Source organism: Liolophura sinensis, chromosome 7, assembly GCF_032854445.1.
Source record: "Liolophura sinensis isolate JHLJ2023 chromosome 7, CUHK_Ljap_v2, whole genome shotgun sequence".
In the NCBI taxonomy this organism is placed as follows: Eukaryota; Metazoa; Mollusca; class Polyplacophora; order Chitonida; family Chitonidae; genus Liolophura; species Liolophura sinensis.
The window spans coordinates 21,806,661-21,818,952 of NC_088301.1; the positions used below are offsets into that span (position 1 = coordinate 21,806,661).

Below are 12,292 nucleotides of genomic sequence, written 5' to 3' on the forward strand. Positions count from 1 at the left end.
GTTCAGCATAATAGGATTAGGCCAAATACCGGTCGACCCGGTGTCAGTATGATGTGACTGAGAGGGACAGCATGTCTAGTGTCTTCAGCATGGAATTCCAGTGAGGCAGCACTGTAACAATGTCGGAAATGAGTCTTTTTACAAGGGAGACACCGTCGTGATATCACCGAAAAACATTTCACATGGAACATCCCAATTATATACCCTGATCAAACAAAACAATAATATAGTTGCGGATATTTATTAGGGATGGATTTAGATGATATCATATACACGCTAATTTTTTGTTTCATTACAGAATTGCAGGGATATACCTATTATACTTCACGCCTGGTTTACTTGTGAGTATGGAGTTCAGTGGTTTTCCAAAAATCTCTCATGCAACCGACAGGTCTATACCTCGCCCTTTTGTATTTTGTATCTAAATATCTATCTGAATATTTCATATTAACAGTACACTGTAAAGTACCAGTAGTATACCGGAAATGAATCGCCTGTAGTGGTGACACCAGGCGCTAAGCTGGACGCCCAGTTGTGACCTGGTGTGATGGCTGAAGGAACTGTTGTTTATTTGTGATTGCTTACATTATAACTTTCTCATTGTGTAACTTGGCTGCGAATGACAGCGTATTGAATCATTAATCACACTAATACACTTGAACTAAAGTAGGTTTATCATGTGGGCAAATGGCCTACGCATTTCTTTTTAGCACTATATATTTGAGGATATTGTCATGAAGATACATAGTCAGTATTATAAAAAAAAACACTGCTTGGTACAATATGTATGTATGTATGTAGGCCTTTATGCGTATTTGTGCCTACTGACACAAACTAGGAAGAATATATGTATGTAGCTTTACAAACAAGACACAGTGACTTAGCGAAGCATACTGCTTTTTCGTCTCTAAAAGACCTGTTAATAATTCACCTATACGTTCTTCTTCTTTCTCCGTTGTAGTTTAATTTTCTTTTCCAAGTATTCGTGAAGTATTTGCAAAACCAGGTAAGTGTATTTCATTTTCTTTTCCAAGTATTCGTGAAGTATTTACAAAACCAGATAAGTGTGTTTCATAGGCTAGCATGAAGACCCTGGGCTCGTCTGGTACCTGGTCTATTCCTTGTGCGGAGTGCCAAGAGATGCAAAGGCCCAGAGACAATGCTATCGATCTTATGTGTGACTCGATCCGAGATTAAACCCCGTATGTACCTATTCACGAGGCAGACGCTCTTTCCACTATAGACGGCACAAACGCAATGCACTGTGGTCAACAGCCAAGTCGGTATAAACACATATACAAGTAAATGATTACTTTTACCTGATTAAGCATTGCATAATAATTGACTGCGCATAAAATCAAACGGATACGATATGAAGAAGATTCCCAATTATGATAAAGTTTTACAGAAGAAACTGCCACATCGGCATTAATAACACTCAACAAGTTGCAAAGGATCAAACCAGAACCAGATAGGGGCCTCCGTGGCCGAGGAGGGTAGTGCGCCAGCACGGCGCATTCACCCAGAAGCCTCTCACCAATGTGGTCGCTGTGAGTTCAAGTCCATCTCATGAAGGCTTCGTCTCCGTACCTGCGGATGGTCGTGAGTTTTCCCCGGGCACTGCCCGGTATCCTTCCACCATAATGCTGGCTGCCGTCTTATAAGTAAACTATTCTTGAGAATGCGGCGTAAAACACCAGTCACATAAACGTATAAATAAATAATTAGAAGGAGATAATAATCTTTTTCTTGTCTGTGTCTCCGCCTTCAGAATCGTGTTCACTCCGCCGTGATTCTCGGAGCAGTCGGCAACCTGGCCAACGCACTCGCTCAGTATTTAGCAATTCAAGTTTTAGAGGCGGGTATCATGTAAGTAAAAATTATATATTTTGTCTTATTATTGAATTTCCCCTACGGTCGTTATAGATTTTTGGTATCGGTTATACACATCAGTTGAATAGGGGACGTGTATTGTGCCACTATTTTCATGAACAGTTAGGATAAACCTTAACTGAGGTAAATTGACGAGAGGCCGTATTTTACCGGTTACGTGTGGCCAATTGCCAACTATCACACCGTCCTCCATGCTCTCGTCCTTCCTGCTAAGTTTGACCCAACAATCACTCTTCGATGCTCTGGCTTTGCGGTAGTATTTTATATTCTGCTGTTGATATTTTATATTCTGTTGTTGTTGATATTTTATATTCTGTTGTTGTTGATATTTTATATTCTATTTTTGATATTTTAGACAAAGTTCAGCTACAGTCTTCTCTTCTCTTTTATGGGATGAATATGATTGTTTGCAATGTGTTTATTATTTCCGTTTCTTGCTGGCATGCAGCGGTTCCGCCTTGGGACAGGTAATCGCCTATTTCTTCATGCTTGCCATCACCGTTGGCTATATTGTCTGTACGGGACTGTACAAAGAAACATGGACTGGTAAGTTAATCTCTTTCACACACTATACTGTTGCTGTCCTGAAGTTGTGGGCTTATTCGCCTTCCACACTGTGATCACGAGGCGATTATTGAATGTGTATTCATATTATACCATGGTAGGATTACTGGTAAAATACAGCTACGTGAAACCTAGAACTAACGTCATATGAAAATAATGCAATTAATAACATTTTTAATGATACAGAATTGTCCGTATCTGTCAAACATCTTAAGATTTAAACCACAAATTCAAACAGGACAACAATTAGAAGGTTTTGCCGTAGAATGTTTAAAATTTGTACACAGATACTTAACTACAGAACAATGTACTGCGCATATTTTGAATTCCTTCCTGTCCTGAATTTGACCTTTCAGGGGCTCGCAGTTTATGCCTTAAGTTGCTTCGATAAATATGGGCCCTGAGCTAGTATTTAGCAAGCAACTTAAGACTTAAGTCATATACTGCAAGTGCTTAAAACTCCAAAGTAAGAAAGGGTCTCCGTGGCTCAGTTGGCTAGCGCGCTAGCGCAGCGTAATGACCCATGAGCTTCGTCTGTGTTTCATCTGTGTTGTGCAATACAACACTGTGTAGTAATTACGGTTTCTAATACTGACACAAGTGACACGCTACTAGATTAATACTAACCTGCTATTTCAGGCTGGTCTTGGGAAGCTCTGGAGCAATGGGGACAGTTCCTATACCTGGCTGTGGCAGGACTCATCATGATCGCCATCGAGTGGTGGAGTTTTGAAATAGGACTCTTCCTAAACGGTGAGACAAATATTTACAGTTTACACGTATTATTAAACAACTCGACGATCTCTTCAGATGTCTCATTGTTCGGTTAAACACCTCAATAATTTCTTAAGGTGTCGCACAAAAAGTTTGTCAATTCTTAAACGGCTACAGTAAGAATTGTGTGATTGTATTTTATGTAAGAATCACGAAATTATCCGAACGGCGACGAGCAGTGCTTATGAAGCCTTACACCGGTACAATAGCTGGGAAGTTCGGAATTTGTTTCGGCTTTCTACACAGGGATCAAGACAATTTTTATTAGGTCCATACTTTTGCCCCCGTCCCACTCAGAAATTCACTCGATCAGATAATTACCAACAGCAATCAAATAAAATGTTAATATTTATTACCGTAACAGTTATTATGAAAGGTAAATTTTTGTCTTGTTTTCATGTTCCTCAAGCGCCTACATGAAATATTGACAAAACTGGAGGTTTTGGGGACAAATTTTTAATCCTGCTGGTCTTTACCATTAAATAGTATTGCCCGATCGCTTAATAAGTGCTGATCTTGATATGGAATGAGGATTGCTAGCATTAGCTGTCAATGTCCTGTAAAATTATAGTCATGATGTTTTACCTTTGGTAATTGATGAAGCTAAAAATTGTAAGCAAAACAGTTTGTATATACGATTTTGTGTTTATCATATTCGTTATTAGCCACGAAACAGCCATTAGAAACAAACACTTAATACTTTCCATCGATGATGTATATATATTATTGCCAAGCGCCATCTGTGGCTATCATATTTATGCACCGCTGATGTTCCACTTTAGTACACACAAAAAATAGGCGTGTTATATGAACACAAGCTTGCTCTATCCAATAAAATCCTTGTGTCATATTTGAACAACTCTGTCTTTGTTAACACAAAGTCTGTGATTCATTACTTTGTATAACAGCCATGTGTACTTCACATGTATTTAACACATGTTTGGGTTGGGGTAACATATTTCTGTGTTGTTTAATTTGTTATCTTAGATTTCTACACAACTGGATTTGTGTGTATCTCAGTTCACCTTTTCATGCAGGAATAATCGGGGAAGTAGAACTTGGTGCCACATCCGTCGTATTTCAGTTGGAGCAAATAATCTACATGGTAGGTTTTGTCCCCGAAGATCCAGTTAAGGTAGTTATCAGTACTGGTTCGTGTCCTTTACTTCAGCTTTGTAATACTTTATAATTCCTAAACTAAGATTTGGGTTTAATTAATTAATTAATTAATTTATGTGATTGGTGTTTTACGCCGTAGTCAAGAATATTTCACTTATATGACGGCGGCCAGCATTATGGTGGGAGGAAACCGGGCAGAGCCCGGCGAAAAACCCACGACCATCCGCCGGTTGCTGCAGACCTTACCACTTACGGCCGGAGAGGAAGCCAGCATGAGCTGAACTTGAACTCACAGCGACTGCATTGGTGAGAGGCTTCTGGGTCATTACGCTGCGCTTGCGCGAACCAAAGGAGCCGCGGAGATCTCCAGATTTAGATTTAATAGCTACGCTCGAGAAATTAATCTGTTCATTTTATCAGAAAATCTGTTGTTCGAGTGATGCTAGAATGTATTCTGTTATTATAACACAGTAGTCTGTCATACTCAACACAATATCCTATTAGTGTAATAAATTATTTGCGTTGAATTAATAAAATATGTGTGTTATATTAAACAGAATATTCTGCTGCAATAGCAGAATACATTCTAGCATCACTCACACAACAGACTTTCCGTTAAATTTAACAGATTTCTTTTAGTGTGATTTTTCATTTTGTCCTGAAGGCCTAAGACAATTCTAAGAATTTGTATAAAAATTCTAAAGGTTATTTTAGCGTAATTAACTGTTTTGAAGTTAAGGCTAAGCCTGATTTAAGTCTTGGGCCCAGTAAATAAATTTATATTTTGTTAGCGTCATCCAACAACAAAACAACAGGATTCATCCTGTTTAATTTTTTTTTTTTGAAAAAGAATACAAATGAGCATTGGCATAAAGTGCTTTCAAAACTGCTTCCACCAGTAATTTTAAAATGAATTTTAATTGCAATTTATCATGGAGTACTATTTCTAAAACGCGTACATGATTTCAGGTTAAACGAAGACTGGTGCACTTTCTAGCTGCATTGAATAAGGCTGTTCGACGCTTTGTATTTGTGCCCAACTTCATATCGTATGTGCACATTATAATATCAAACATATCCTATAGACTATGACCCATTCGGCAAAATTTTTACACGACTGACTTTAATGTATTATTTTTTTGACAGCGGTTAATAACTATATTGTAATATCTTGCAATGTCCAGTGTCCGTTGTAATATATTACAATGTTAAATGACATTTGAATACATGTGGATTTCGAAGTTTCATGTTTTTTGTTTTAGTAGCTGGTTTAAAAACGTCCCTGTTTTTATCATTCTCGTGTTACATAGATTTCATTCTCATGTCGAAAGCCATAACCTTTTCCGGAATATAACATATGTTTTTGCCACAAAAAAGCTGAAATACTGCTAATAAGATGTTCAACCCTACGAATTATTCCTTTATTTATCCGTTCATTCGTATATTTAATATGAAATCAATGATAATATGTATGACACTGACCGCAGGTGCCATACGGAATGGGCGTCGCCAGTAGCATCCGGGTAGGCCACAGTCTAGGTGCTGGTAACGCCAAGGCTGCCAAGACTACGGCCATGACATCACAGTTGTTGGCTTGTAAGTACCGATGATGCCTAAAAGGAAAAAATAAAAATAAAATAAAAATAAAATAAAATAAAATAACCGTAGTTATTTGGGAATAAGAGTAGAAAACAGGCCTAAACGACGACACCCATTTTGTTCTGGCGTGCTTGGTGATCCTGTCAACGGATTTGGTTTTTTTTTTATATTTTTTATTCGCCAACAAAATATATATCATACATAGGTGTACCGGTACAGGACAATATTCTAGCGGGTCTTTCCCGACATTGCTATTAATTAATTCTGATGATGGTAATGACGAACTATATAGTGCAGTTGACAGAAGGCAATTTTGTTTATCTTTAAAGAAATATGAAACAAAACTAAATAATAATAATTAAAAAGAAACCCACATAGTAAGCATCTGTTGCAGGGATTCCAACTGTAGTTTTGATTTAAAAAGAGATGTAGAAGTCAGACTCCTAATTTGTATTGGTAATTTATTCCATGAATATTTGTTCAATGAAAATTTAATATGAAATTCTAAGGAGGCTGTGGGAAACACCATATTAGTGAAACGGGACATACGACATTGCGTCATTCGTTGCAATCAGCAAATTACACCATGTACCGTTGTAAATGTTACGGGCTATAGTATTGTATTGTTATGTTGCCGTAAAAATCTAGTCTAGCAAACATATTATTATGTTAAATTTAACATAGTTTTTTTACAATGTATGTTTAATGCGTTTGTTTGTTTCACAGGGCTGTGTCTTCTGGTCACGGCTACAGTGATCCTCTCAATGAAGAATCTCCTCCCGTTACTTTTCACACAAGACCCGTAAGTACTGAATATGGTTTTTCAAAGAAAATAATCTGTAGGAAAGATAGGAAGGCAAAAATCTGACTGACCCACAGAAAGATTCAGAAACCAACCGACAGACAAAATCGACTTCTATCTGTGGTTGTGGCTGCTAACTAGCGCCGATTTGCAATAGCTCCGATATCCCCGCAGTCATTCGATTTCGTCTTACACTCAGGTCACGCGTTGAGTGAAAGGCTCTTGGTAAGATAGGAGGTAAACAATTTGCCCACCTCACCGGCAAGCAAACGGCGAATAGACGAATAGACTTTTATATAACTAGGGCAACTCTAAGATCGGTTGACCATGTTCCCAGTTCAGTTTCCCTATTAACTGCTCTGAATCGTTATATTTTTTAACCGGGAACTCTTTCCTGTTACCTGAACTGCCCTCAGAGTGTCAAAGCTGTACGCAACGAAAACTGGTGTCACACGATCTTTAAATAATTTCAAATTTATGACACCTCACTATGCGGGAATACTACAGACCATAACATAGCAATTAACGCAAATGTAACTGGCGCAGCCACTGCGATAGCACCCGAATCGAGCATCGCAAATCGCCATTTTCGAATCACGTGACTTTGTTCCCAGAGTGAACTCGGCTGCTCTTGTCAAAATTAAAATCATCTACATTTTTCCCGATAGTTTGCTTAATTTTCTTCTGTTTATTATCAGAGCAAACTTAATGTTAAGACGCACACACATTCGCCCACTTAATGGTGTAGATGTTTCTATTTTAAATCCAAATGCTCTACGAGTTTATCTCTTTCCGAACGATGCCGAGTGGGGCCGACTCGAATTGAACATGGTGGTTAGAGACATTTGGCCCATTGCCGAGACACCAGGCACATGTGTGATAATTGTGACGTTAGGTCATTATCATTCACGAATAACTATGTGATACGAAGACAGATTTACCGCGGCGTGAGAGAAAACACGTTTTTGTAGCGTATAGCTTTGATAGGTTGAGGACAACACACACAAAAAGATCGAGTCCCAGGTTAGTGAATCGAAGAGTATAGATCTGCATTTCTGAAAGCTAAGCTGGGAAAAGAAACAGATATCGCGAGATTTGCGAATATAGACATCTCCACACATCTGCCGGAATCACAACTTTTCACAGATCTATTAATATACGCTGACTTAATTCCGACACAATCAAGGAGCTATTTCTCCCAGTAATTCTTTACAGTTTTGTGTACCGATTATTGATGTCTCCTATAACGAATGTATATAACTACACTGATAACGAGAACGAAAACCTCCACCATAGTTAAATGTTCAAATTCCCTCACTATGTAGGGCGACCGCTCTCTACCACATGAAGACTTCCACCAAAGGGACAATACTCTATACGGTATTACTACAAGGCAAGTTAAAATATTCTGATAATAATGAAGAAACACCAGGTCTGGATCACAACCTTGGGCGAACCGATTTTAATCACAATCGGCGCACAGCTTTTTCATTAAGGTTACTGACAGAGAAATAGACCGGAAACAGAGTTTTAGGATGAATGCAAAGAAAGCCATAACTTTCTTATCTTATGTAAAACTGTATGAAGAAACAAGTACCAAAATCGACAGAGTGAGCAAGTGTCATTCTTTGGTAAATGTATTTCTTGTATATGTACATGTTTTGCAGAGAGGTGATCCCAATGGCATCCTCTATACTCCCGATCCTGGTGATCATCTTATTTTTGGATTCCATTGTTGTGAGTACATATTGTGTGTGAATTTGTATACCATGGATTACACATTTTCTGTAAGAAAGGAATACAACAGAACGCGCTCTTATGATTGTTATTATCCCAAGGCCTTCGTGCCCTAGCGGTTAGCGCGCAGGATGGTGACCGAGTAGCCTCTCACCAATGCGGTCGGTATGAGTCCATTTCATGCTGAATTCCTCTTCAAGGGAAGGTCTGCCTGCAATCTGCGGATGGTCATGGGTTTCCCCCGAGCTCTGCTCGCTTTAATAAATAGTATTATTGTCTTTTTCCTCTTTTTACATTTGTTGTCGGCATTGCTCTCACTATTCCAGTGATCGATAGTATAAAACTATAATTAGTGCGTTTTACGATTTTAACTGATATTTTTGGGCCGATTTTAAGAGCGTCAGTTTCCTATTTGTTCCCATCTAGGTGTTATCATTCTCTTGCCTAAAGTCATATCGGTTGCCTGGTTCTAGCATGTTCTCACTACAACATGGTTGAACCACTGTCAGTGTGGCCTTAAACCTAATCATTCATCTATAATAAATTTATGCATCAATTTGCTAAATCCGTGTCCAACAACCACCGGATATATTTTCCACAGTACTAATGAAATGCATTACCTTTCAATCCTGATTTGTACTGTTTCTTCAGGCTACCTCCATGGGGACGTTACGAGGGTGCGGAAGACAGTGGACAGCGGCCATCTGTAACGCTGTGGGCTACTTAGGAATATCCATCCCCATAGCGGTTGTCTTTATGTTCATCGTTGGCATTGGGGCCTTCGGTAGGTTTTTGTTCCCATGTTTTCACCTATGGGGAGAGACAGTCTTATTTCAAACTATGTGAATGCTTAGCTTTGAATGTTGTTTATGGGAATTACCGATAGACAAGTGGTGTCAAGCCTTTAAATATAGCCGTTAACTAAGGAGGATTCGTGCTTGAAAAAAAGAAACCTTTTTCTGTGTTCGGATGCATCTTCAAGTCAGAAGATTTGTCAGCGTGCCTGGCAATGTGCGGTGTTTTTCTCCCAAGCTTGTATCGGTTTCCGGTGTTAATTAATCTACCATAATTAATCATTGACATTTAAGGGGAGTGAGTGAGTGAGTGAGTGCTTGGGGTTTAACGTCGTACTCAACAATTTTTCAGTCATATGACGACGAAGGAATCCTTAGGGTGCATGTACGTGTAATGTGCCTCCTTGTTGCAGGACGGATTTCCACCGCTCTTTTATTTAGTGCTGCTTCACTGAGACGACTTACCGAAAGCAAGCAAGGCGCCCCGCCCGAGCCATTATACTGATAAGGGTCAACCAGTCGTTGCACTATCCCTTCATGCTGAACGCCAAGCGAGGAAGCTACAACTTTCTCTTTTAAAGTCTTAGGTGTGACTCGATCAAGGATTGATCCTGGATCTACCGGTCCCGAAGCGGACGCTCTACCAACACATTTAGGGGGAGTGTACGTGAATAAAAGCATACCGATGAATCAGAGAACAAAAGTAAAAGGTATTTTACGTTAGTATTAACGGAGCTCTATGCTCTTGTGCTTTTGCTCTTTAACATCATGCAGTGTAACGCTTGTCCATTATGCAGGCACAGCTGAGATGTAGCCAATGTGCGCATGTTTGTAATATGAAGATACGAAAATCCACATGTAACTTAAATTTTTCAACTGTTTGTTTCGTGTTAGGATTTTGGTGGGCAATGTGCCTGGGAATATCGCCGACGGCCTGTCTCTACATATACTTTCTAACCCGTCGAATAAACTGGGATAATGAGGTTCACAAGGTACGTAGGAACATACAGTACATCACACTGACACACTAAAGTATATTTTTAGGAAGAAATAATTCTTTTCAGATATGGCTAAACACCATATTTGCACCTAATGTACAAAAATCGTCAGAGTGAGTGAGTGCAGGACGGATTTCCACCGCATATTTATCTAGTGCTGCTTCACTGAGACGCCTTACCGAAGGCAAGTAAGCCGCCCCGCCCGAGCCATTATACTGATAAGGGTCAACTAGTCGTTGTACTATCTCCTAAATGCTGAATACCAAGTGAGGAAAGTTACAACTTCCTCTTTCCTCTTAAGGTTTTAAGTGTGACTGACCCTGAGTCTACCGCAAAAATCTCATGATTTATTTCTCTGGAATAAACTGTCTTGAGAAAGAACTTTCTTCTAAATGTAATCTATTACTAAATTGATTTCGAGGAGAGGAAATAAACCATGAGTGAGGATTTCTTGGGAGCTGTGGTGACGTCTTATTTTGCACCATACATCGCCATGCAATTTTGATACAACTGTTAATTTGCTTAAATTTCGTGAAGCCTTTAATTTTGTATTGCGTAGGCGCGGGAGCGAACAACTACTCGACGGAAAGTGAAAGTCATCGAGGAAACAGCACCTTTGATATCAGATGAAACAAGTAAGAGCCATGTTACCCTTTTCAAGAGATCACATTTTTTATCAAGTTAAACAGAAAAATGGGATATTTTGTAGAAAAATGTGTTACACGTTTGCCTAAGCGTTGAAAGATATTTATCCAAACTTTATATTTTATGAAATTTTGCTTTGAATTTAAATTGAATCTAACGCGTAAACAGTCCTGGTGCTAACTGTAAAACGATAGGCCAACTCGATTTGCAGCCTCTGGTTTTAGAAGAATCTTCCGCCCCTTTCATCCTGCTTGCAAAAAGCTCGGAATGGCCTCTGGAAGCGGAAGAGATATATTCCACAAGGAGAATGGGCAAAGCGAGTCCACAGTGTGTACGATGATAAGATGCGTTTTTCTTTTTGTTCAGCAGTCTTTGTTTCATCATTTGCAGACGTCGACGAGACCGCAGATGGCAAAACGGGACAACCAAACGGGACTCGTCTGAGTGAAGCGTTAGATTACGAGAGAACAATGAGTACTGATGAATCCGTGTTCAGAAAGCGATTGATTGTGTTGGTCGTGAAGAGAGTCTTTGGGTGTTTGTCTGTCCTCGCCTTGTTTGTGGCGTCAATTTGCATTCGGTTATTTGTTCCTCTGCCAGCAGAACCATCTATTATCCCTGCAATGAACGTAACCATGGCAACCGCAACATCCCCGGATTACGACATTTAAATTTTGCTCCCATGTTTATGTGTTGACAGCTTATTATTATGGCGATTCCTTTAAATATGGAGCGTAAAGACAGTGACAAACAAAAACGATGCGCTTATCTCTTTGAACGTTAATTTTATCTTGGGATAGACTTAGAGGGCCAATGTAAGGGAATTTCGAATTCGAAGTCTTTTTGTCGGTAGTTTAAAAAAGTAATACTGTAATGATAGGCAACTTTTGTTGAATTTACCGACCACGTGTCCGTATGTTCCGACGATACAAATGACACCTCTTTCCTTCAGGAACTTCTTTCAGTCCACAAGCGTTCAGCTCCCAATTTTCTGCACCTTTCGTCTACTCAAAATAACTTTTTTGTGAATCTTTTTTCAGATATCCATGATGTGTTAAATATAATAAAAAATAGTTGCCTAACATTTTCACATGTCACGTGGTGAACTAGCACTTTTTTTTTAACCTTTATTGATAGAAGAGTTAAAAGTCGAATCTCCTTTATTAAACCATTCTCATACTTCTTGATAATGTGTGCGCATGTATATATACACTGCACACAATACACACATATAAACAATCACATGAAGGTGTTCCCCTTTCAATCACTGCATATGTTACCCAAGATTTGGGTGAAATCTCATAATTTTGATTATTCCCCTTGCGTTAATTATTTGGTACCTTGATGGTTTACTAAGGACACTCCAA

At 39.0% G+C, this 12,292-nt stretch overlaps 1 protein-coding gene across 1 annotated transcript; it reads left to right on the top strand.

Moving 5' to 3' along the window:
- Positions 1 to 2,378: 2,378 nt before the first annotated feature.
- Positions 2,379 to 11,596, top strand: LOC135470737 (multidrug and toxin extrusion protein 1-like). The gene is made up of 10 exons (XM_064749775.1): positions 2,379 to 2,439; positions 3,097 to 3,210; positions 4,269 to 4,336; positions 5,838 to 5,946; positions 6,676 to 6,751; positions 8,419 to 8,488; positions 9,140 to 9,272; positions 10,177 to 10,274; positions 10,840 to 10,915; positions 11,316 to 11,596. Exons 1-10 carry the CDS (start codon positions 2,379 to 2,381, stop codon positions 11,594 to 11,596), a joined length of 1,086 nt encoding a protein of 361 aa, XP_064605845.1.
- Positions 11,597 to 12,292: the final 696 nt, after the last annotated feature.

Excerpts from the sequence above, each read along its gene's own strand:
- LOC135470737 (XM_064749775.1), top strand. The coding sequence starts at position 2,379 with ATGCTTGCCATCACCGTTGGCTATATTGTCTGTACGGGACTGTACAAA. Across the intron at positions 2,440-3,096 it reads GTACAAAGAAACATGGACTG|GCTGGTCTTGGGAAGCTCTG; the intron begins GTAAGTTAATCT and ends CTGCTATTTCAG. Across the intron at positions 8,489-9,139 it reads TATTTTTGGATTCCATTGTT|GCTACCTCCATGGGGACGTT; the intron begins GTGAGTACATAT and ends CTGTTTCTTCAG.